The following is a 23,952-nucleotide window of genomic DNA, read 5'->3' on the forward strand; positions in this document are numbered from 1 at the left end:
TGGGCGCGAGGCAGAGCCGCAGGGAGAAGAACAGAGACATAGAGACACACAGAGAGACAGAATGAGAGGAAGAGTCAGAGACAGAGAAAGACACACAGAGATACACACCGAGAGATAAGGAGACGGAGAAATAGAAAGTCAAGGAGAGAGAAACACATAGAATGACAGACAGACAGACGCGGACCCCTCTCCAGTCTCAGCAGGGACTGTCTCTCCCTGTTTCCGTGGGTGTACCCTTCTATTCCCGGGGAAGAGGCGCAGCGCAGGTTCCTCTCCGGGCCTGCCGAGGCTTCGGCGCCGCCGGGGATGGGAAGAGAAAGTGGCCGCTGTCGCCCAATCAGCGCGTGTCTCCGCCACCCGGGACGGTCTCCCCGTCGGCCAATCGCAGCTCAGGGCTCCTGACCAAGCTTTGGGTGAAAGAACTAATAAATGCTCCCGAGCCCGGATCCCCGCACTCGGTGTCACGACGGGAGGAGACTCAGGCCGGCCGCGCACCGCCCCCGGCCCCCCCCTCGGCTCGTCGCGGCGCTCAGAGCCCCCTCCCCAGCGCTCCCAGCCGCGGGGCCGCTCGCCCAGCTTCGCACCAAACTTTTCCGCCCTGGGCTCGGGATCCTGGACTCTGGGCCCTCCCTGCCCGCCCCTTTCCCCGGTTCCACCTCGAGCCTCTCTTTGGACTAGGAGCGAGCAACCCCCTCCCCGTGTCCCTCCTCTCGCTCCAGTCTTTTTGGGGAGGGGCTCTCCACGTTCGGGGGAGTTGCCGAGGGTCACCAGCGCCTCTCTCGTCCTTCTATTTCGCCTTCACCTGGATATAATTTCCAAGCGGCGCTGTCCCCAGGATGACCACACTGGCCGGAGCTGTGCCCAGGATGATGCGGCCGGGCCCGGGGCAGAACTACCCGCGCAGCGGGTTCCCGCTGGAAGGTAAGAAAGGGCCTCAGCGCCGCCCAAAACCCCGGGGCCGCGGCGGGGCTGCTCCACCCAGCCCCGGGTCTCCACAGGCGCGTCCAGGAGCCCATTCCCGGGGTACCCCCGCCCCAGGAGGGAACAGTCGGGCGAGACCCCGACTCGATTTTCTCTGGGCAAACGAAGCGCCCTTCTCTCAAGTCCTCGCGGAGCTTGGCCGTCAGGCCTGCTCCTGGGCCGTTGCGCTTTCCTCTGTTGTTTTGGAAATGCCGTGGTGGGGAGAGGATCAGCCGGCTTCTGAGCACCAGAAAGCGACTTCTCAGCATTTTGTCCACCCGAAGGATCTCAAAACTGTCCCGGCTGCTCCCGTGTTTGCTAAACTTTTGTTAATTCCGGAAGGAATTTCTTGCCGCGGCAAAGTTTGGAAAATTTAGTATTAATTGATTTATTAATTAGAATTCCATTCATCTCCAGCGGCATCTCGAAGTTTCCACAACCTGTTTGGGGAACTGCCTTTCAGTTAGCCTGAAGGTTCTGGAATCCCAGGGAGGCAAGAGGATTTGCAAGCCCGAAACTTTCTAGGCAATTTGCGAGGTTGAGGCGCCCGAGCCGGGATGCTGACCGGGTGGTGCCTAGCCTTGGCCCTCAGTCCAGAGTAGGATGTAATATCCAGGGCACCAGCGGAGGCGAGGGGACCTGCGAGCAGACCCGTCTGTCGCCTCTGTCCCGAGGTGTAACAGGTGACACGCACTGACACCTGCGGCTTGCTTTCAGGACCCTCTTTGACCTTTGGCTGCGGCCCTCTTAGCCAGAAACCTGAAGGTCTGTCAGCTTCTCCAAGTGCCTTAGAAAGAAAGCTGCCTCAGTTAGATAGGGTTTCGTGTGACTTCGAGAAGGCCTGGGTGAACACCTTTCTGTCAGGAGGCTGCTCCAGCCTCAGAGTCTCCCCCCACAAGTTGTCCCCTTTCCTGGGCCCAAAGGGAAGACAGTTTCACTGGAGCGAGTTAGTTTGCCCTGGTTGTTCCCTTCACACAAGATTATGTACCCCTGAATTGCTTAATAATTTGAACAAGTGTAGTTGAAACAGGGTCTGGGGCTGGGAGCCTGAATGGAGCAGTTTCAGTGTTGAGGCTGTATGTAACATGGCGATGGGCCAGAGAAGTGAGAAATTAGGTGGGTTCATCTTTTGGGCTGCTCTCTGGTCTCCCGAAGTGACGTTCTGTGTGTCTCTCTCTTCGCCTTCTGCTCTCAGTGTCCACCCCCCTCGGCCAGGGCCGGGTCAACCAACTTGGCGGTGTATTTATCAACGGCAGGCCACTACCCAACCACATCCGTCACAAGATCGTGGAGATGGCCCACCACGGCATCCGGCCCTGTGTCATCTCCCGCCAGCTGCGTGTGTCCCACGGCTGCGTCTCTAAGATCCTGTGCAGATATCAGGAGACGGGCTCCATCCGTCCCGGCGCCATCGGTGGCAGCAAGCCCAAGGTGAGCGTGTGGTCCTGGCCCTGGAGGCCTCCTGCCTGCAGTGTCCCGAGTTAGGGAAGAATGGGCAGGGGGCAAGGACTGCCATCTGGGGCTTTCTGAGGAGTTTTTCCAAATCTGAGAAGGGGTGTGTGCGTGTGTGCGTGTGCGTGTGCGTGTGCGTGTGTGTGTGTGTGTATTGGGGGTTGAAGGGAAGTGGCTAGAGTGCTGTCTTAGCTGGCGCTCCTTGATGAATGCTAAGGAAAAACTCCAGCCTTTCTGCAAAGGTGATAAGGCATTTGTTTTTTATGCCTCAGTGTCCTGGAATCCCCATCAAATTATTTCAATAGGCAAACACCCAAAGTGTGCAAGCTGTATGTGCCCACCTGTTGCTGGTTTATTCCCCAAGTATCGTCCCAGCTCCCAGCCACTGCACTGCCTTTTCCAAAACTAATCCAAGGAGCCACTTTTGGCTTTTAATGGTTTCTCTCCCAGCTCCCATCCCCAGTCGCCTCCAGTCCAAATTGTCTTCAAGGAGTCAAAAGCCAGGGTGATTTGTTTTCTTTGTAATGAGCCAATGACTTGGCTTTTAAAAGGTACTTTGGTGCTATCCTCAAATTATTTTGGTTCTCCTTAAAAAAGGAAAGAGAATCACACTGGCTACGGCCGAGTGGGAGGGGATTGTATACGGTCTGCCTTTTCTTCTGGATGTGGGGAAAATCCAATATAATTTTCTAGTTGCCACAGGGCAAAACCCAAAGGAGGGTTCTGGTAAACTGAAGACTTCCAGACAACCGCCTCTCCTCCTGCCATGCCAGCCCCCTTTGCAACCTCTCTAAGAATCTCTGGAAACTCTTTTTATTGGGAAAAAAAGAGTCAGTCTCTAAAATTATCCATATTTGCTATCCTCTCTAATTTTTAAAAAACCTGGCTACTCACCTTTTGGATTTCATTTTGGTCTTCACCTTAGCTAAAATCTTGTGCTCCTTTGGAAAGGCCCAAGTCGCAGATCTAACTTGAGTTTTCTGCTACTCTTTCCAGCATTCCTTTTTTAGTTTCGTTTTCGTGTTGATTCAGTGTAAGGGGTTGCCTTTCTTTATTTCCATGGATCAGAAAGTACACCCCTTCCCATATGTCATACCTCTTCTTATTTTAAGCCGATTGAGGGGCTGAGCTGGGGAGAAGAGTACACAGGCTGCTTCCGGGTGGGATGGTTTCCTCTCTGCCCCTTTCTAAAGTACACAGCCTCAGAGAGCAAGGGTCCTTTTGCTAAGCAGAGGGACCTTCCCAGGGGGCGCAAGAAGGAGCGTCCCTCCAGGCCCGAGGCGGTGCGGTCGCCACGTCTGGCCCAGAGGACTGGGTACCAACACCTGCCTGCCTGTTCTCTTAAAGCAGGTGACAACGCCTGACGTGGAGAAGAAAATTGAGGAATACAAAAGAGAGAACCCAGGCATGTTCAGCTGGGAAATTCGAGACAAATTACTCAAGGACGCGGTCTGTGACCGAAACACCGTACCCTCAGGTACCAGGCTCATTAACGTCTTCCTGGGGCGAGGCGTCAGTCGCTATTATCCGGGCAGGCCATCTGAACCATCATCACCCCAATGATCGATCTGGGCGATCGGAAGACGGCCCCTCCCAGGGCTCTGAAATATTTACGAGCTAGAAGTTTTTGGCGTTTTATGGAGGGAGTGATGAGCTGCTTGTCCTGGGGTTGAGAGACCGCCGCTGAGGGCTCCCCAAAGAGGATTTCTGTCGAAGAGGCAGGGCAGGAAACGCGAGGCGGAGGCCAAGCGTTTATTAATATTGATGTTCCCTTTTAAAGAGAAACAAATGTTTTGGTAATCCTAACCGAAGGGAGATGGGGCCGCGCCAACCGAGACTTCACCGTGCGCGCCAAGGAGGGGAGGCTTCGGCAACGGCCGGGATTTTTTCCCGAGAGTCCCAGGGCCCATCCGGCGCCCCCGGCGGCCAGGGGGAGGTGGAGGGAGAAGAGGGGCGAGCGCAGGCGAGGGCGAGGGCGCGCGGGTTTGTTTTTAATTAAAAGGAAACTCCCTTTTCCCCCCTGCGAGAACGAGATATTTCGGAGCATGGATTTGTTTACCAGACTGGAATCTGGAAAAAATAAATGGGAGAGAGTGCATTTTCTTTTGACTTTTACAATAGGAAACGATCCTGCAGTTGAAATTTAAACCCTTTATGGCCTCAAAAAAAAAAAAAAAAAAAGAAAAGAAAAGAAAAAAGAAAAACGTTGAATTGCAGGGGACGGGTCCGCTCTGGTTCTTCCTGCCTTTACCGCGAACCGCGGGGCGCAATGCCTTCAGGTTGAGGCGGTGCAGTGTGGCTGGCGGGAGAAATCTCTTAGATTGGAGATCTAGAGACCCGTCTGTGGAGTCTAGGGAGGGAAACTTCCTACTGGGGAGAGCGGACCGAGACCGCGGTTCCCGGCCCTAACCTGGAGGTGCGAGCTTTCCAGGCTCCCGGCTCGCTGTTCCTAGAGGCCGATTATGCGATGGGGGGTATGAGTGGGAGGGTGAGAGGGGGTGTAGAAGGACGGGGATGCCCAAAGACGCTGGAGGAGGCAGAAGCAAGCTGTTTAGGGCAGGCCTTCGAGGCCCCCCCACCCATACCCCGACTGGGGGCCGGGGGGCCCCTTGCAGCGCGGCCCTGCGCGTCTCAGTCGTAAGCGCCCCCTTCCTCCTTCCGCCCCCAGTGAGTTCCATCAGCCGCATCCTGAGGAGTAAATTCGGGAAAGGCGAGGAGGAGGAGGCCGACCTGGAAAGGAAGGAGGCGGAGGAGAGTGAGAAGAAGGCGAAACACAGCATCGACGGCATCCTGAGCGAACGAGGTAAGCGGCGGCGCGCTGGGCGGCGCCCTGGGGGCCGGCGCCTCCCCGGACTCCGCGCTCTGACGTTGGGGTCCTGAGGGCGGCGCGGCCCCGCTCGTGTCAAGGCCCCTTCTCGCTCATATCCCCTGCACCCGGGTAAGAGCGTTCAAGTGAAAGACCAGAGACGCACTTACAGTGAACACAAAAATCTTTTCTTTTCTTTTTTTTTTCTTCTATTTTTAAACCTTTCCTCCACACCACTCGCAGCCCCACGGAAGGCAGAACTGCAAATTGCAGTCTGGGTGCGGGGCCACCCAGCTGCCCTCTGGGGTACGGGACTGGGCGTCTCTGAGCTGTTGTGAGGCAGGGGGCAGTCCGTGAGCCTCCGGAGGTTAAAGGAACTTTTTCCGCCCTTAGGAAAGGCCCGGGTCTCCAAAGGGGTTTCCACATCAGAGGAGGGGGGCGCAGAGAGGGAGAGAGGGAGAGGGACGGGAACGAGGACAAGAGAGAGAGAGACTCAAAACTCTTTAAGGCAGTGGGGTCCCACCACACTGATTGCCTTATAAATGTATATCTGTAAGTTGGCTGTTTTTTTGTTTGTTTTAAATCGGTTTTCAAATGCGGTAGGGTTTGAGCTGTGCGTGTCTGGGAAGTAAAACAAGCCTAAGCTCTGGGTTACAAACCGAGGGGGTCTGGGTTCTTGGGCCTGCAGTGCCGGCACCCTTTCTCCGCCCAGGGGTGCGGACCATTGTCTTCTTGTTGGCTGCGATCTGTCAGCCTCAAGAGGGAATCTCCCCCGCGGAGTCATAAGTGCAGCCGGCGGGTTGTCTTCAGACTCTAAAGGTACGCCCACTCCCACAAAAGAAAGCCAACCCCGTAGGAGTTGAACCTGGAAGGGTTTACGGCAGCAGGAGAGTCTCAGCCGTTTTGCGTCTCAGCACTTTTGGCCTTGGGGATGGTTGCACCTCCTCCAAAGCGCAAAGGGCCGAGAGTTGCCCGGTGCCCCCCTCCCCCATGCGTGGCCTTCCCTCGCCCGGGGCCGGGACTTCGTTGGGCTGAGTTGACTTTTGAGCTGCCCTAGAAGGGCAGACGGCTCTCCAGGTGGGCTTGGAGCGATCACCCACTTCGACCGGCTGGGTCTGAGCCCTCAGCCGGTAGCATCCAGGGTAGGACTGTGGGTCAGGAAAGTGGTCGCTTCTTTTACCTCCATTGCTCAACTCCGGGGCGGACCGCTGGCCCTCCGGAGCGGCAGCTTTCCAAATCAATGCAAACTCTGTACACAACCTCGAAGGGACCCAGATTTCAATGTTATGTATCCGAACCACAGATTTCAGCGATAAACAGGTGCCTAGATGCCCCGGCACACACAGACAATCAAGAAAAGACACCAAAACCCACGGCGGGTTGGGCAGGGGAGATACATGTGCTGTTGCTGCCCTCCTTCTAAAGCAGGGGCCTCACATGGACTCGGTTTAAGCCCTTCCTTTTGGAGGGGTGCGTTTCTGCCCTGGTCTCTGAGAAGAGACCGCAGCTTTTATTCTAGGTCCAGATGCATCACGGAGGTGCTGGGGAGGGAGGAAGGCGAGAAACCAGCCAACCCCAAACCTAACGGGCCCCTGCAGGCAGCGGGGCAATGAGCCCAGAGGGTAGGAGAGGCTTGGGAAGGGGGGTGAAGGGTGGCAAGGCTTTGCTACTTGTTGCTGGTGGCGTCTGCTCCGCAGCTCGACAGCTCCCTCGCAGCACCGGCAACCGAGGCCCAGGAGACAAAACGCCCCAAATGAGCTGGTCAAACATTTGTACAACTTTTCCAGCTTTTACAAAGAAGGCCTTCTCTACACAATCTACACTTGGAGATGAACTTGGGAGACAAAGCCTGGAGAGTCCATTGAAACTCACACTTTAGCTCGGCCCAGACAAAGCTCCGGCCCGCAGCAGCTTGATGTGAACAAAGGAAGGCAACCTTTTTATAATTCAAGGAGAAAAGAAGAGAAAACAGCCCCACAAAGGCCCGAGAATAGACATTATGGGCTTGCAATGAGGGATGAATTATTCAATGAGCCCCAATAGCTGCTGCGCCAGGAAGTTTTATGGACTTTCCAGCGTGGAGAAAGTGGCCATTTCACCTACAAAATGTTTCTAGTCTTTTGGGCTGTCTAGCTGGGCCCGCTGCCATTCAAGGGCAATTGCTACCATTTTCAAAATCAGAGTATTCTCCCCAGAGGGGGCTGAACCGTTGAAAACACACACATACACACACCTCGGGGGCTGAAGTCTAATTTAATTTGGGGCTGTCAGGGAAGATGCAGCGTCAGTCACTTCAGTGCCTCTAGCTCCCTTTCCAGATGAGCCCTGGAGGACAAGAGGGGCCCAGAGAAAGGACAGAGTGGAGTGGAGTTTGAAGGGAAGTTTAGAAACCTCAAAAAAATAAAATAAAATTCCCTCTATCCTTTGGGCTGCAAAAGTCCCAGGCTGCCCCGATTGGAAAATAGACTGAATGTTGATAAATGGCTCTGGAGCTCCCAGGCCGGGCAGGAGGAGCCCGGCTGAGGAGGGACGTGTAGGTGTCATGATCAGGGCGGCTCGCTCTCTCTGGAGGTTCCAGCTTCCTTTCCGGCCTGCCGGATGTTTCTGAGACTGGCTTTCCCGAGTACCTCTCTCTACTTGTCAGAGACTGGGACACAGGGAAAGAGGTACCCTGAAAGAGGTCAGAACGGCCCTCGTTTTTCTCTCCAGGGTCTTGTCCTTTCTTCTGGATGGCCTCTTTCACCTTCCCAACTTTGCCGTGTCCCTCGCCCAGTGCAAGAGCAGCGCTTCGGGTCGACGCGGGGCGCTCAGGCCCGTGCGCCCTAGGCGCGCAGTAGACGCTGTGCGCCACTTCTGGATCCTTGCTTCCAGCTCTTTTGCCAGGGTGGAAGGAGAGGGTAGGGCAGCCAGGAACATCCCCCAGCACCCTCCTCATCTCCCCACACCCCCACCCCCCTCCCCACACACCATTCCTCTCCCCAAGAGTCGAGCAGGCGCAGCGGTAGGAACCTAGCCCCGGTCGCAGCAACTGGGGCTGTGGGCACTGCCCGCGCTGCGGCCACTCAATAGGCGTCTCTGTTCCTCCCCCGGCGCTGCGGAGCTGGCCCGCGGGCGCCGCCACAATGGGCCGGCCCCCACTCCTGCGCCCTGCGCCAAAGCGCCGCGCCGCCCCCTCCCCTGAGCTCCGGCCGGCTCGAAGCTTAGCTCGCCGGGCTGCAGCCGACTCAATTGCCTCCTTTATGTCCTTCTCACTTTCATCTAGACACAGCCCGCCTCCCCCGCCCTCTTCTTCTCCTCTTTTTTCCCCCTTCCTTGCCTGAGGCTCACATTAGTGAAATTTCTGCAACCTCCCCCATTTTTTTTCTTATTTTAAAGAAAGCCCTTAACACAAAAGCAGTGACTAATCAATAGAAACTGCTCCTTCATCAACTCCTCCTCCAGCGGCAGCAGCAGCAGGGTGACGCTTTTCCTGTTTGTGAGTTTTGGGAAACATTTTTGCTTTGTGCCGTAATGGAATTAGAGCACAGATGAGGACTGTAAATGGACACGCGACTGCAAGACTCTCGCTTAAATATTTAGATGCAAAGTTACAATTACTGACTTGTTGCTGCGGCTTTGAAGTGGCAGCTCGGGAGTGCAGGGGGAGAGAGGCCAGATTGCCAAATTGATGTTTTGATTGGGGCTGGAGATACACTTTCATAGGACTTTACCCCTTTTAAGAATCACCAGTGAGCGTGGGAGCTTTGCAACAATTTCAAAGATTGAGCCAAGAGACCCCAAGCATAGGTAGGTCGGAGCTTACCCTCCTTTTTTTTTTTTTTTAACGCTCCCTTTCAATTTGATGTTTTTGAAAAACAGTGCTTTTTTTCTTTTTTTAATTTGAGAAAGTAAAGGTGACAAAAGTTTTGCATGAGTTTGTAAACTTAGGAGCTTTTCTAAAATTAACGAGGACGACATCAACTTTTCAGCGGGACATAAGATAAAGCAATTAAAAACGTACAGAAGTTTTAAAAGTCCTGGAACTATTTCGTTTCCAGTGGAATCATGAAAAGAACATTTTATCATTAACTGGAGTGCTACTGACATCGAGGGGAGCGGAAGGCCGTTTCTTCCCTCACCCGCCCTCCCCCCCGGACCCCCCCAGCCTTCAAGTTAGCAGGGAAGGACGTTTTGGCGCGAGGCAAAGGGCGGGGGGGGGGGCGGGGGGGGAACAGGCGGGGGCGGGGGAGGGAGGAACTTTCCCACAGATTAAAATCACGGGCTATAAGATCTTAGGTTTGTGACATCGGAACCTTTATTAAAGTGGACGGCCCACTCTCCGAGTCCATTTGTCAGAATCACGAATTTGACCCCAATGTCGTCTCTGGTCTTTGGGGTAAATTTCATGTTATCTGAAGCCCTTACAATACTCAACAAGGAAATATCACCCGTTTAGAAATGTATTGGAAATATCAAAACTTGAATTAAATTAAAACACCTCGCTGTGTTCTTTTCAAGGAGATAACGATAACGACTTTCCTGTTGGCCCGATTTGAAAGGAAAGACCCGAGTTCGGATCGTGGTTTTATTTTTCGAGGGTTTGTTCTGTTTGGTTGACTGCTGTGGGCTCACTTTCTAGCCTTATTGAAAACATGCAGATTTTCTAACTAATGCTTGAAATTGTATGTTTATTTTGAAGTTTGATTTGCTTGTTGATAGCACCGGAGCGGGGACGTAGGGGCTTCACGTGGGTAATAATTACTGAAGGGTCATTTAAGAGTCCCCAGGGCTGTGCAGTAAAAGCCAGCGGCGCGGTGAGGTGGAACCAGCAAGTGCGCGTCAGTTCAGGGAGTGGAATATGCGGAAATTAATCAGGTGAATACGAGCGTTGCCACCGAACTCAGGTTCAACATTCATGAATACATATATTTTAAGGGGAAAAAAATTCCTTCCTAACTATGAGGTTATATGCTCACATTGTACGTACATAAGTAGCCAATGAATATTAAAAGCCTCAACAGCAGCAATAAACGGTGAGAGAGTTTGGCCAGGGCTGGGGCAGAGAAGGTTGGTTCAGTTCGGTGGAGTCCTATGGCAGGTAACTTATTTATGTGGGTAAATAAAGATTAAAGAACCATTAAGAATGTACATATATAACTAACAAGACAGTAAAAGGCAATTAAGCAGTCAGTTTAATGCCTTATCTCACTGGCTGCTCTGGGGTTGTTTTACAACTAGGAATTAAAATCTGAAAAGGAAGTTTTCAGCAGCTCTGGCCAAATATTGATTAAGTAGCTGTTTGTTGATACCATTGTTACGCATTAAAAGGCCGGGATCCTGGCCTCTCAGTGGCCATCTTCCATTGTGAGGGATTCTTAACCACTGAGATCAAAGCGGGATCATTTCAACTTATCTGTCTTGGAAAATCCTTCTTTTCCTCTGAAACCTCTAAGGAGGATTGACTGAATTCTCTTTAAGAAATAGGAACCGAAACCAGTTACGTGTCCTAAGTTTGCAGAGAAGAGATTCATGGGGTGTTTTTAATTATCCTATGGTGATTTCTTGTTTAGAACTTAGGCTAAGATGGTGAACTTATCATCAAATAAGTTCTCGTTTGGGGGAGGTGACGAGAGGCATGGAAGCTAAGATCCTGAATGTCACTAAATTTCTAAATATGGAAGTTTTACTGAAGTTACCTGCCAAGCTGGAATGACGTAAAGGCACGATGTCAGAGTTTTGTGTAAAACTAGCTGGAGAACAATTAAATACACAGGAAACTGGGAGTTAGACTGACTGCATTTCTCTCCATATGTTTTCACAATTTTTGTGTTTATGGATGGTTAGATGAGTCCCGTGTATATTTTTAAACCTCCTACAATGTAGGAGCAGATATGTGTTTGTGTGTATAGTTAAAGTTTATTTATAAGTCGGTCACTATGAGTTATGTTGGCAGTAAACTATACCCAGTTGCACACACACACACACACACACACACACACACACAAGGATTTATTTCTCCTGTAGGTTACACTTTCTAGAGTCATGAGAATTTGAGGTAGCAGCACAGCTTACCAATTCATATTCAACACTGCTGTTGAATGCTAGGAAAAATATTTCTTTGAATAATTTTATGACTTTTTTGGCTGTTGATTTTTCGATGAACTGTTAGGCTTTTTTTGTTTTGTTTTGTTTAAGAGTTCAATATATTTGGATAGATTTTTCTTTTATTATGAGAGCTAAAATGCATGCAAAGACTCTTTTGGAAATACCATCTCTGTGCTTAATTTGCAAATTCCAACAAGTCACTCTGAGGTTGTGAAATTTATGCCAGATTCAGTTTTGAATATTCAACTGAGCATCATAGATCTGCCTGTGTGCGGGATTTTCTGAATCCCTTTCTCTGTGTTCATTTCACTACTAAATAACTGTGCTTAGGGTTTTATTTTTATTTCATTTATTTTATTTTACTCTTATTCACTCTTTTTTATATAAATTTATTTATTTTATCTATTTATTTTTGGCTACATTGGGTCTTCTCTGCTGTGCACGGGCTTTCTCTAGTTGCGGCGAGCGGGGGCTACTCTTCCTCGCGGTGCGCGGGCTTCTCACTGCCGTGGCTTCTCTTGTTGCAGAGCACGGGCTCTAGGCACGCGGGCTTCAGTAGTTGCGGCACGTGGGCTCAGTAGTTGTGGCTCGCGGGCTCTAGAGCGCAGGCTCAGTAGTTGTGGCGCACGGGCTTAGTTGCTCCGCGGCATGTGGGATCTTCCCGGACCAGGGTTTGAACCCGTGTCCCCTGCATTGGCAGGCGGATTCTTAACCCCTGCGCCACAAGGCAAGTCCTCTTATTCACTCTTGAACAAGATGAATCTTGACATACAGAGTCAGAATCATTAGTGGGTATTTTCTAACATTTTGTATTATAATCTCCCAATTAGTTAATAATCTATCTGTGCTCAAATGTCCTTTGAAATAGTCCCAGTAATTGCAGTGTGGGACAACTGCCTGAAACAGATTAAACTGGAAGTGTGAGTCAGTGCAGATCTATTATGACTACCTTGCCCTGGGTCCAGATGCAGTGCTAGAGAGTTCTTTGCTGCATTTTCCATGTATATGTATATTTCATGTTTCATTTACATGTGGAGTTAAAGTGACTTTCCCCCCTTAGATATCAGGCTATGTATTCATATACTGCCAGGGGGACAGCAGAGTCATACTCTGAGTGGGGTCTGATGTCAGTACCAAGGCAGAATTACTGACTCAATAACGGGCTATGTCAATTATATCTCAGTAAGGCTGGAAAAAATAAATACTTGGTATTATTGTTAAAAAAAAAAAAAAGCACTGGCTGCCTCAGTGGGGAACTGTGATCAGAGAAAGTGAAAAGGAGTTTCAGAAGTTGCCACTCTCTTGGAAGATGCACACCAAAGTGAGAACAGGGGACCATCCTCTGCTCCGCTGGGAAAGGTTTTCTCGCCCCGTTCATGCCAGTCTTGGGTAGAGAGTGGCACAGCTCAGCTTTCAGCTCTATCTTGCAGTGTTGGGACAAATGCTGAGCTCCAACAGTGTTGAACTTTTGCTGAAATTGGGACGTCTCTCCTTTTAGAAAGCTTCCCCCGCATTTCTGTGATGGTCTCAAAGGAATAGAATATATGTACTTTCCAGTTTGTAACTGGAAAATGAGCAGTTATCGAAATGGCCGTTAACGTTATAAAACGTTTATTTAAGAGAGATGAGTTAGAAGCTTCACCATTGTCAAAGGGAGCTATGAAAACCATGGAAAATAGTTGCTGAAGACACTTGAGCAGTAAAAGGCCTTATGAATTCATATTTTCAATGTCTGTTTTCCTTCCTTCCTGATAAAAACTGAGAAGAGACTAACAGATAATTTCTGCCCTGGAAATGGCCACTTTTCTTTAAAGGAGTAGTTGTATTTTAATAAAGAACAATGGTGTAACATTTCAAATTTGATTTGGTGCACATTTCTCCTGGAAAAAAAAATCCTGAGAAAGAGTTTTACCTTGCACATTGCATATAACAAAGTTCGTAGCATTTAAATTTTAGCTGCAGGATTTTAAGTTGAAAAAATCCCAAACAACAAAGAACCCCTTCTCTTTGCAGTGAAGCAACTCAATCAAAGTAAGTAGTCTGAGTTTTTATGTCCGCCTTCTTACTGCAGTGATTGGGAAATGAATCTTCCCCAGTAATACAAACTAGGACTCATGACAGGCAATAACAAACTAGCCATATATTTGTCTCCTTAAACCCATTTAGTGATTTGATTTTTATGTACTTTTATTTGGCCAGCTTTACTGTATCTACAATAGCATATTAATATAAACTCTTGATTCGAGGAGCAATTTCCCACTCATTCCGGATCCGATTCCATTGGATTCTATTTTAAAATAGCTGATCAAAATGCTTTGTGACAAGGATGGGAGACTCTTCTTGGCTGACTAACATAGGATTGAGGGAGAGGAAATACCACTGATTTTTCAGCATTAAAAATTTCCAGGATCATATTGAGAATTCAAATAGTATAGTTTTAAGGAGGCTTAAATGTAAATTTTAAAAAAATTTATAATCAGATGGTAGGCATATTTCTGGAAAGAACTACAGAATTAAATGTACTTGGCTTTATGTCATTACATGCAAACAATAAGTAAGTTAGGGTAGAATAGCTAAGAAAAGAAAGTTAATGGCTGTGTGCAATTTACCTAGCAACATGGAGTTGGTTTTTGTATACTTTCATAGTCAATACTTGTATGGTCACATACAAATTTACATTTTTAACAGAAAGCCTACATTTGTAGGCTTGTGATTTTTATAGGTACACAGATAAACTAAGAGTACAGCCACTATACCCCTCATATCTTTTATCTTTTTTTTTTTGGCAAACCCTAATATAGGCATTAACTTACTTCAGCATTGTCTGGGGGTATTAACATCATTTTTGTTTCCTTTATAGGGTCTATCTTCTTTTTGAAAAAAATCTTGTTTTTAAACAATTATAGACTCATAGAGTCTGTCTTCAAACACATATTTTAAAATTCTTCCAGTATTCAAACATATTATCAAGATTAAGAAAATCTTGGCCACAGGGTAGGTGTGTGTGTGTGTGTGTGTGTGTGTGTGTGTGTGTGTGTGTGTGTGTCTCCCAATTACCATGGTTGAGCTTAACCTGAACTAAAGAAAATTAATTGGTCCAATTCATTTTATTATAAGAAAAGCAACAGGTTCCTTCTTTATGAATCCCCACTTGGCTGGTTTCCTGACTGAAGTTCACTAATACAAATGAATGTTTCTTGTCTGACTTAAACACACCCCAAAGTCCTTTTTCATGTCTTTGCTTGCCTTATAAGAGCATAGCACCCAAGGTAAAAGTAGTCTGTCTTGCATCACTGATTTTGCTCTAAAATTGAGAACAGCACATTTTGGGTGTGAGCCCCTTGAGTTCTGATGTCTGGTAAGATGGGAGCACATGATACCAATTTCCCAGGGTGATATGAGAATAAAATGAGAAGATGCAAGTTATGTGCCAGTTACACCTATCTCACAGGAAAACTCAAAATCTTGTGCGGAAAAAAGCCCTCTGAACATGCAGAAAGTGACTAGCCTACTGGCAGATGGGCTCTGCCCAAGGGCAAATAAAAGCTTAATTCAGGCTTAGGAGCAACAATGAAGACCAACACACATACATGCACACACTAAAAAATTCACTTTCACTGATTCCAGAAAATTGAGTTTATGAGAAACTCTTTAATGTAATAGACTATATTGATTTAATAGTTTGAAAAATAATAAAATTTGAAAACCATTTGCCGAGATGTCAAAAGATATTTCTTAATTACTTTTTCTCCTGTTCTGTAGTTTACTTTTCTCTCTTAGACTAACTTGGCTGTTTAAAACTCTTCCAAATCAAACTTTGTTTTGTTTGTGTATTTGCACAAGATTTTTTTCCTCCACTGGACTGACAAATAAGTTGCTTTTTGAAAATGGATCTCACACATGCGTTCTTATTCCTGAAATCCTGGTGCAATCCTTCATTTTGTGGAATTGTGTTTGTGTAATTTCTCATTGCGTCCCTTCTCCAGCCTGCTTCCTTGTTCTTAAATGTCTTTATGGCTCCGCACGTGATATCGTGTGCATTCTTCTTTCTTTCTGCATGATTCTTCTTAATCCCTCTCCTTTAAAATTGGAGTTCAGAAATATTAAGGAAACTTTCCAAAATAGCGTTTGTTAAGCTGGAGGATACATTTCAATGACCTCTCTATTCAGTTTCCCTCTCTATCCAGCCCCCAAAGCTTGGGACTTCTGTATGAGTAGGGTGCAATGCGAGGGTAAAAAAAAAGTAGCCTGGCTTGTAAGACTCGCGGGGGGCTGGAGAGCTCCTGCCCTGTGGATCTCCTGCTGGAGTGCAGCCACTGGAGAGAAGGAAGGTTGTTTTCTTATCCCTGCATGCACTGGGCTGACCTGTCTCTGAAATAGGTCAGGCTGGGGCACCGCCAGTTTACGCAGCTGTCACGGCTTAGGCGTCTCAGCGGGCAGCCCGGCTCCTTGGCCGGTCGACCCCCAGTGAATTGATAAAAATTCGCTGGTGAGCCCTGGGCCTTCCTTCTGGACTGTGCTAGCCCCCTGAAGGCTTTTAGAGGCAAGGGGACTCCTGGATTATGGGGGCCAACTCTTAGCCTAAAAAATGAAAGCGTTCTTTTATTCCGAGGATTGCCCTCCTGTCCACCCCCTCTAGTGAAAAATACATGTGTTGTCAGATTGTATTTTTAAATCGTATTTATTTTTGACCAGGTAAAACCTACACTCTGTGCATAATTCAAAATATAGAAAAGAGCGTACAGTGACAAGTCTTCTTCCCACTCAGGACCCTCAGTATCTTGGCTGTCTTTCTAGAAAGTCTGCATAAACAAGCAATTGTATTTCTCTCTTAAAAATATTCTCTCCTCTTTGTTTGCACAAATGGTAGCCCACTGTAGAAACTGTTCTGTGCTTTTTTTTTTTTTTTTCCACCTTAGAATATATCTCTGCAATCACTCCTCATCAGACTGAGGGTCTCCTCAGCCTGTTTATATAGCTGCATAGTATTCCATCCTACTGGCAAGCGATGATTTACTTAACAGCATTTAGAGTGTTTCCAATCCAACAGCACCATTTGGCACATGTGTGACTTTATTTGTAAAATAATTCCTCTGTGGTAGAGACAAAGGGAACGGCATTTGTGATTTTGATAGCTTTGGGGGAATTTGGGTTCTGCATTGAGAACAAATGGTGAAGGAATGCTCCCTAAACATGGAGTGTGTGTGTGTTTGCCTGTGGCCACTTGTACAAGAAAAAAGAGACACTTCCTTCTACCACTGTACGTAGGTAGGAGCATAGGTTTTGAAATTTCTGCTTAGGAAATTCCTCCAATATTTTGATATTTCTCCAGATGTAACATTCTCTAAATCCAAGGAAAGCTTTTTGCTTTGACTTATTGGTTCCCCTTTTTATTCTCTTTTTCTTATCTACTATTTACTTCACTTCGCCTCCATCAAAAATGGTACACTTATGTTAAGCATTCTTATTTTTCTTTCTGCGCTGGAAAAATTATGGATAGTTTGTAGAACAATTCAGAGACAACTTATTCTGATTGTTTAGTTACAAAAGAGAAACTGTCTTTCAGGGTTACCAAATTAGGTTTGAACTAGTAAGAAAGCAGATTATGTCTAATAAAACATGGTCTTGTATTTCTGATATTTGAAAAGTGCTGGCCTGATTCTCTAGGGGTTTCTTGAGTTTGGTAAAGGTTAGTTTTTGATTTTACGAACTTTTAAGGGGTATGTATCCATTCCCTTCTAGGCACAGAAGACTTTTTATGTCTTTGCACGTAGCTTGCCTCCCTCAGATCATTTCAGCCCATTTTCCTTAAATCTGGTGCTCAGGAATTTAGTTGTTGATGCTGCTGAGTACCTGGCTTCCCTAAGCTGGAAGTTCAAGTCTGTGGAATGAACCAGAAAGAACTGGGCTCCAACTAGATGAGAAAACAACACTCTCCAAAGCCTCCTGAGAAAACTGGAGATGTGAACACCAATACACACACACACACACACACACACACACACACATACATACATACATACATACATACATACATACATATATATATATATATATATTTTTTTTTTTTTGCGGTACGCGGGCCTCTCACTGTTGTGGCCTCTTCCGTTGTGGAGCACAGGCTCCGGACATGCAGGCTCAGCGGCCATGGCTCACGGGCCCAGCCGCTCCGCAGCATGTGGGATCCTCCCAGATCAGGGCATGAACCCGTGTCCCCTGCATCGGCAGACGGACTCTCAACCACTGCACCACCAGGGCAGCCCACCAATACATATTTTAAAGTCAGTATTTCAAGTCATTCCTTCTTAGGACTGGGCCTTTTGGAAACAGGAGAACAAGTTAGGGGCTAGGGATTTATTTTTGAAAATCAAAATCTTGATTCTTTTTTTTCAAAATAACAGGAAAACAAAAACAAGTCTTCTTTCTTGACTGTTCCTGCAGCCAGCCCCACAGCATGTAGCACTATTCAGCCAGACACAAGGCAGGAAGGTGTGTTTTCCTAATGCTAGAAGTTTTGTCTGTGCTTCGATAGAAACAGCCAGCTGGGAACCCTGGTTCTCTTTCTGTTTCCCCTCTGACTGCCTTACGGAACTCCAGAGGAGTCAGTGGGGATGTAAACAGGCCTGGCATTTAGAGCATCTGCAAAGAGCTGAGAAGAATGAAAAGCAGCTTTTTTTTTCCCCTCTCCTGGCTCTGTGCATAATTTGGATTGAATCAGGCCCATAATTTGTGACATCTGATTACTACCTGCAAAAGTATGCAGCTCTCCACGTAGGAAGGAGGGTCTTGGGAGGATTAATTCCAATGAGGAAGATTGTGATTTGTCAGGTTGCTGTGAGGTTCTCAACAGAAATTTCGACCACATAAAATCAGTGGTTTTCAGGTCCACATCAGCAGAACAACCACTCTTTAGATTCTCAACACATCCTCACATTGTTCTCATCACACAGGTGAAGGAGGAAGCAGGCTGAGGCGTTCTCTGGGGAACTGGCTCAGCGTCAGGGAGCAGGGGTTCCGGTGGGAGAGCTGCCCCTTCTCTTCTGATTTTTAGATTTGTAACTTTTTAAAATAAAAAGAGACCCATGAATTCATCTGGGGAAACACTTCAACTTTCCGTTGTATGATTCCCAAGTGAATGGGATCTCAGTGTCTGGAATTATTGGTTATATGTTGGAAATTTTTAAGACATAAAATCCTCTCAGACCATTTCTAAAGGGGGCTGGGAGTCCATTTCAGGAGGTCGAGCGAATAAACTGGGTCTCCTCACAGAGCATCCAGGGAACCTGCAATATGCCAGGGCAGAATATGATTTGGGAAGCTCTCCAGGGTGGAAACTTTCCAGGTGGTCGATTTGCTTGACTTTTACGCAGATGGGACACATCGGCACTTGTACGCATGCAACACACTTTTATCAGAGGGCAGTAGAAAGGCAACTTCTATAGCTTCTTCCCAGAAGCCAATGTCTGCTTGTGGTCACTGGCCCTGCCAAGCTCTGAATACTGCTGAATTTTTGTCTGAAAGAAGAAGGCAAACGGAGCACTAAATTCCCATTTAGCAACAGGTTAGAAACTACAAGGAGCCTGGCTTAAGAGTGCAGGGGCAAGAGGGGTGCCTGGGTCGTGGAATGTCCCCCATTCTACAGGGAATCAGCTCCAGGTAGAAGGCCAGGGTGCAAACTCAAGGCCTGGCTTGTTTTGAATTAGCTTCCGGGCTTTTGTCAGGGAACTTTTTGGGCCTCAACTTCTGTCTGTCTTCTTCCTGCCTGTGGAAAGTGTCAGCTAGGGTTTCTCGGGGCGTCCTGAGTACAAAGCCAGCTGGGGGCTGGGAAGGCCACCTCATCTCGTTTTCATCAGAGGCTCAAGAAGTGGGTGTGGAGACAAACAGATCTTGTGCAGGTCAAGTACTCATTCCTTGGCACAGCTCTGTGTCAAGTGGTTTGTCCTTTTTAGACAAATTGAAACCAATGGCCACTATACAGGCTTGCTTTCCCGGTGGAGTACTAGCACATACCTGGGGCAGATAAGGAGAGCAACACTCTCCTTACTACAAAATACAAATGACATAGAGAGCCGAATTTGGTCTGAATCTTTGCTGGCTGGCGAACTTTCATCGTTTTATTGAATTACTATAATTTAATGTTACTTGTTTAAAGTAATGATTTTTTCCCCTGAAATGAATCCTTTTTACTTATTTATTTTTAAAATTGAAAGCTCAAATTAAATTCATTAGGGAAGACAATGATTATCTTTCACATCGATATTTCTGGTACTTGGAAAATCCTTTTGGAAAAACTTTAGGAGACGGTCACTCAGACTGTAGTAGTTTATAGGAAATGATGTTACCGGAACAAGTTTGGGTTTTGTACAGGGATGTTTGATCATCTCCCTGCCCCCAATCTTCCGTTCCCAAACCCTGTGAAAATGTTTCTCTCACTTTCTTTTCACAAAGGACTCTATGGGCTGACCTTGGGTGAAAAGAGGGCAGTCTCAGCTGCTGTTCTCTCTTCTTTCCTGTCTCCCCAACCCCGTCCTGCTTCTACCTGGCTTACCCTCCCCTTGTGCACTCCAGCTCCACACACACATACCATTGCTTCCACCGAGCTCTACCTCATTCACATTGACTCGACCAATTGCCCTTCCTAAGGACGCAGTTTCCAAAAGGGCCCTGGGAGCAATTGCCTGGCACGGAGGAATGACTCCCCAATGGCAGAATTCCAGGTACCCATGTAGGAAAGCTTTTTGGTTGGGGCAAGGTATAGGTTTCTGTTGCCCCGCAAATCGTACTCCAGCAGATCCCAACTTCGCTGTGAATGGGCAGGACTAGCTCTGCTATGAGGAAGCTCTTTGTTGGTGAGCACGGCCTTCCAGGGCGTGGTACCCCATTGAGCTATCTGGGGGAGGCAGAGGCAGGTAGGCACCAAGAGCATTTCTCCTGTAGGTGGATTTTCCACACTTCCTGGATGCCAGGGAAGGCACTTGGCTTGTGTCCTTTGGGTTTCTTGGCAAAAAGCAGGGCCAGAGGAAGGACATACAGCGTCTGTTCTGGCTTAGAGCCATAGACAGGGAGGGCACTTTGGGGCCCATCTTGCCTCTGATTCTCAGGAGCAGATATCTGATCTGAATTTTCATGCTTCTAATGGTGCCTGGACCATTGTCAGAAGTCAGAAGAAGTGAGGTTCTCCTCTTCAGAAAGAGTAGGGCCCAAGGGGCATCCATGATGGGTCTACTGGCTAGGAGAGCTTCTGGAAGGCCAGAGGCTCCTGGACTCTCAGCGCTAGGGTCCTGGAGAGCCTCAGAAACACATTGCTTTGGAGAATGTAAGCCACGAGGGTCCCAGAGGGACAGCTGGCATTTATCCCACCTGTGATATATGGGGTTCAGAAACAGCCCGCTGTGTTTGTGGACTCTCATGATCTTGAATTCCTGCTGAGCCCCCATAGTTGGCAGTTAGACTTGATTGATGTTTTGTAAGTATTAGGTAATGACAGTAGATACAAGCATCTAGAAACAGCCCACATCTCCCCCAGGCCCTCTCAAGTGGAGGATGAAAGAGGAGTCCTGGGCAGAGGTGGGTTTACCATAGAGCTGAGGAACCTTCAGTTCCAGGGCCCTTCACCTGTGTGTATCCCTTCCAGGGGACCCCTAAATGATAAAAGCTTCAGGTCCCACAGAAATGCATCTACCCTTGTCCTCATTCAGTTTAGGGTGGGGAAGGTAGAGGCTAAGACACATGGGCTCCCTGTGCATGGAGTATGGGCCTGGCACAGCTGTGTGTGAGAGCATAAGGATATAATAATAATACTGATACTCAGTTACCCTCCACTTGTATCTTGGACTTTAGAGTTTCTAGGATACCTCCTCGTTTCTTATGCCTTATCTTGTTTACTTATGGAGCCAAAGTCTGGGTCTGGCAATCCAGAGCTGCTGAGAATTTACCCACGTGACCCTCAGTCCTTGCAAGGAGCCCCTTAGAGGGATCATGGACCAACTCCTCACGAGAAGCTGAGGAACCTCCATCCACTTACTGATTACAGGCAGGTGGGTAAGACCCTAATTCTGGGGGGCCTTGGTCCCCTCAGCTGTAAAGGTTGTATTAGGCAATTTTTAGATGTTTCTTGTAGGTCTCTGAAACTATCATTGTGACCAGGTTGCTTTCCCTCTCCAGACCTCATTCTCTCTTCCTTTGAAAAATGGAAGCGTTGGCCAGGTGAAGGCAACAGTCTCTCCCAGCTCTGGCAGGTTGTGGCAGCTGCGGCCAAGTCCAGCTCTTGGTAGACATTGGGAAGCCCCAGGCAGCTGTTTGAGGAAACAGTGGGGCCTCCAGGCAGTTGGGGAATCGGGGCAAGAATGGAGAGGCCCCTGGTGGCCCCTCGATGTCTCAGGAGGTGAGCAACTCTTACTTGTCTTATCTCTGGGGGGAAGGATGCCCTTAGGTGCCGGAAGAGTGAGGGTGGGGACTTGCTGCGCCATTGAACAGGTAGGCACCCTGGCTTTTCCCCATCCACACAGGGGAAATGCATGCTTTTTTGTACCTCTTGTCATAGCTGTGGCTTCCAGATGAGGCTGGAAAGGCCTGGGGGTACTGGTTAGAGAACTTCTCCTTAAGTTGGAGTTGCTTAAGCAGGACGGTAACATTCCTTCTTTCAAATCATCTGTGCCTAGACATTTTTTCCTGTGCCCAGAGAGGAACACACGAGATTTCTGGCAACTGATGAAGTCAAAGCTAGGAACTGTCTGGGCTTGAGGAGAGAGAGAATCAGACAATGGTGCATTCACTTAATCGGATTCTGCTGTCATATCTTAAACTTAAATTAGCTCCCTCACTAGTAGTTCTCAGAAACCCAATTGGATAAACAAGATTTGCTTTTTTTTTGCCTCTGAGTTAAAATACATGCAATATACACTTACAAATAAAAAAATCATATTTGAATCAATCAAAAATTTCCACTCAAAACAGAGTTTGTGAGAAAACTTGTAAAGATTAAATGGGAGATATTTTCAAATCTGAAAACTTTTATTTTTTCAAGGAATTTTTATGAAGAATTTTAGAAACTTGAGGAGAATGTAAGAAATATTTTTCGTTACATTGGAAACAACTCAAAGCAAGATGTCGTAGCCTAACAAGGGAAGATTTTAATAAAGTTTTCCCCTCGCTTATTTAGTTTTGTGGCGGAAAATTATTTCAGAAGTCAACATCTACTACATATCAAGTTTTTAATATATATTCTGAGAATAGAGAATGGTTCAAATGCTACAGTCCTTAATTACAAAGACTAAACGATAAAATTAACAATGTAAAATGTATTGTGAAAAGTCATTTTTTGTTTGAGGAATTTTTAGAGCATCTAAAATACCCAATCTAATATATGCATGTATAATTTTTCTTATGTATCTGATATCTGTGGCTTAAATTTTGTTGTAGTTTTCTTTATCTTAAACAAACAGATTTTGTAAGCAAATTCTGAAAAAATATCTACCAATCTTTAAAAATAGAAGCAGAACATTATAAAATGAGAACATCAGGAAGAGAAACTATACCCCTTTATACATTCAGAATAATAAGTACTACTGTTTACCATATGAAAGAGTTTTTTCTATTTTTTTTAGTGATTATCCTGTACTCAGATCAAATGTATTGCAATTTTGAACTTTGAATGGCAAATTAAAATTTTTATTTGATAAGATTGAGACAGTCACTACTTGACCTATAGATTAAAGAAGAAATCTGATCTCAGCTGCTTTTGGTCAACATTAGAATTTTTGTTGAGTAACTCCACACAAATCAAAACAATTTAAGTTATTGACTCCCTTTCCGTATCCATAAGCAGACGTCTGACTTATACTCCACATAAATTGGGTTCCAACAGGTATGAAGAAGTCGAATTTGTGAGAGTTATGGCATTCATTTGTTTAATATAGTTTGAGTAGCAAGATAACAGTATAACTTTTTAAATGGCATTTATAACGCTTTGCCAAGTTTGGGGTGGTGAGCAGTAGTCGATCTGAGTATTTGATTTCCTTTGCTTATTTTTTTTTCATGTTTTCTTAGGGAAGTGCTAGTTGAGATTTGAAGAAGAGTTGTTATTCTGTTTAACTATATAAAAACATTAAAATATTTTAGGGAATGCAAAAATACATATGCTTCAGGTTAAAATAGTGAGACATCTTGGATATTTTAATAACATTTCCACTATAGAGTAGCAAAAGTAGACTTTTTAAAGCTTTATTCATGAGGTTACATTTGCTGATTAAAGTAATTTGAACACTTTGGAAGGGCACTAACTTTCTAGTGGTAAGACATTTACTGTTTTCCATGCTACTATTAAAAGAAGTGTTTTTTTATTTATAGGTAGAGTACCATTATGATTATTTTTGTAATTGTTCAATTACAAAACAGTTTTGTAATTGTTTCTAAAAAATCAGTGTTAATGTAAATTTATACAAATTAAAGAAAATGAAATCAACAAACGCTAAAACTAAACTGTAGAATGACATTCTATAATATAAAGTAAATATACATTCCACTAAAAGTATTTATATTAATAATACTTAAAGACTTTGTTGTACAATTCAGTTTGGATGTTTGAGATTAAAAATATCCCTTTAGAATCTGGAGAAATTGAAACTGTTGCTCTTTGCCAGGAGAGGAAC

At 46.5% G+C, this 23,952-nt stretch overlaps 1 protein-coding gene across 3 annotated transcripts in view; it reads left to right on the plus strand.

The window, feature by feature from the left end:
- Positions 1 to 836: 836 nt before the first annotated feature.
- The window catches only part of PAX3 (paired box 3), a gene marked incomplete at both ends in the record, with an annotated part of 94,685 nt that continues 71,569 nt past the window's right edge, over positions 837 to 23,952 (plus strand). For 2 of the 3 annotated variants that reach the window (XM_082658989.1, XM_082658991.1), the window contains 4 exons: positions 837 to 921; positions 2,156 to 2,391; positions 3,760 to 3,889; positions 5,081 to 5,215. In XM_082658989.1, coding sequence (XP_082515115.1) covers positions 837 to 921; positions 2,156 to 2,391; positions 3,760 to 3,889; positions 5,081 to 5,215 — 586 coding nt within the window. The remainder of the gene's footprint in view (positions 922 to 2,155; positions 2,392 to 3,759; positions 3,890 to 5,080; positions 5,216 to 23,952) is intronic. The other variant, XM_082658990.1, reaches the window with a different exon arrangement.

The sequence above is a fragment of the Grampus griseus genome (assembly GCF_964374135.1).
Source record: "Grampus griseus genome assembly, chromosome: 7".
Classification (NCBI taxonomy): Eukaryota; Metazoa; Chordata; class Mammalia; order Artiodactyla; family Delphinidae; genus Grampus; species Grampus griseus.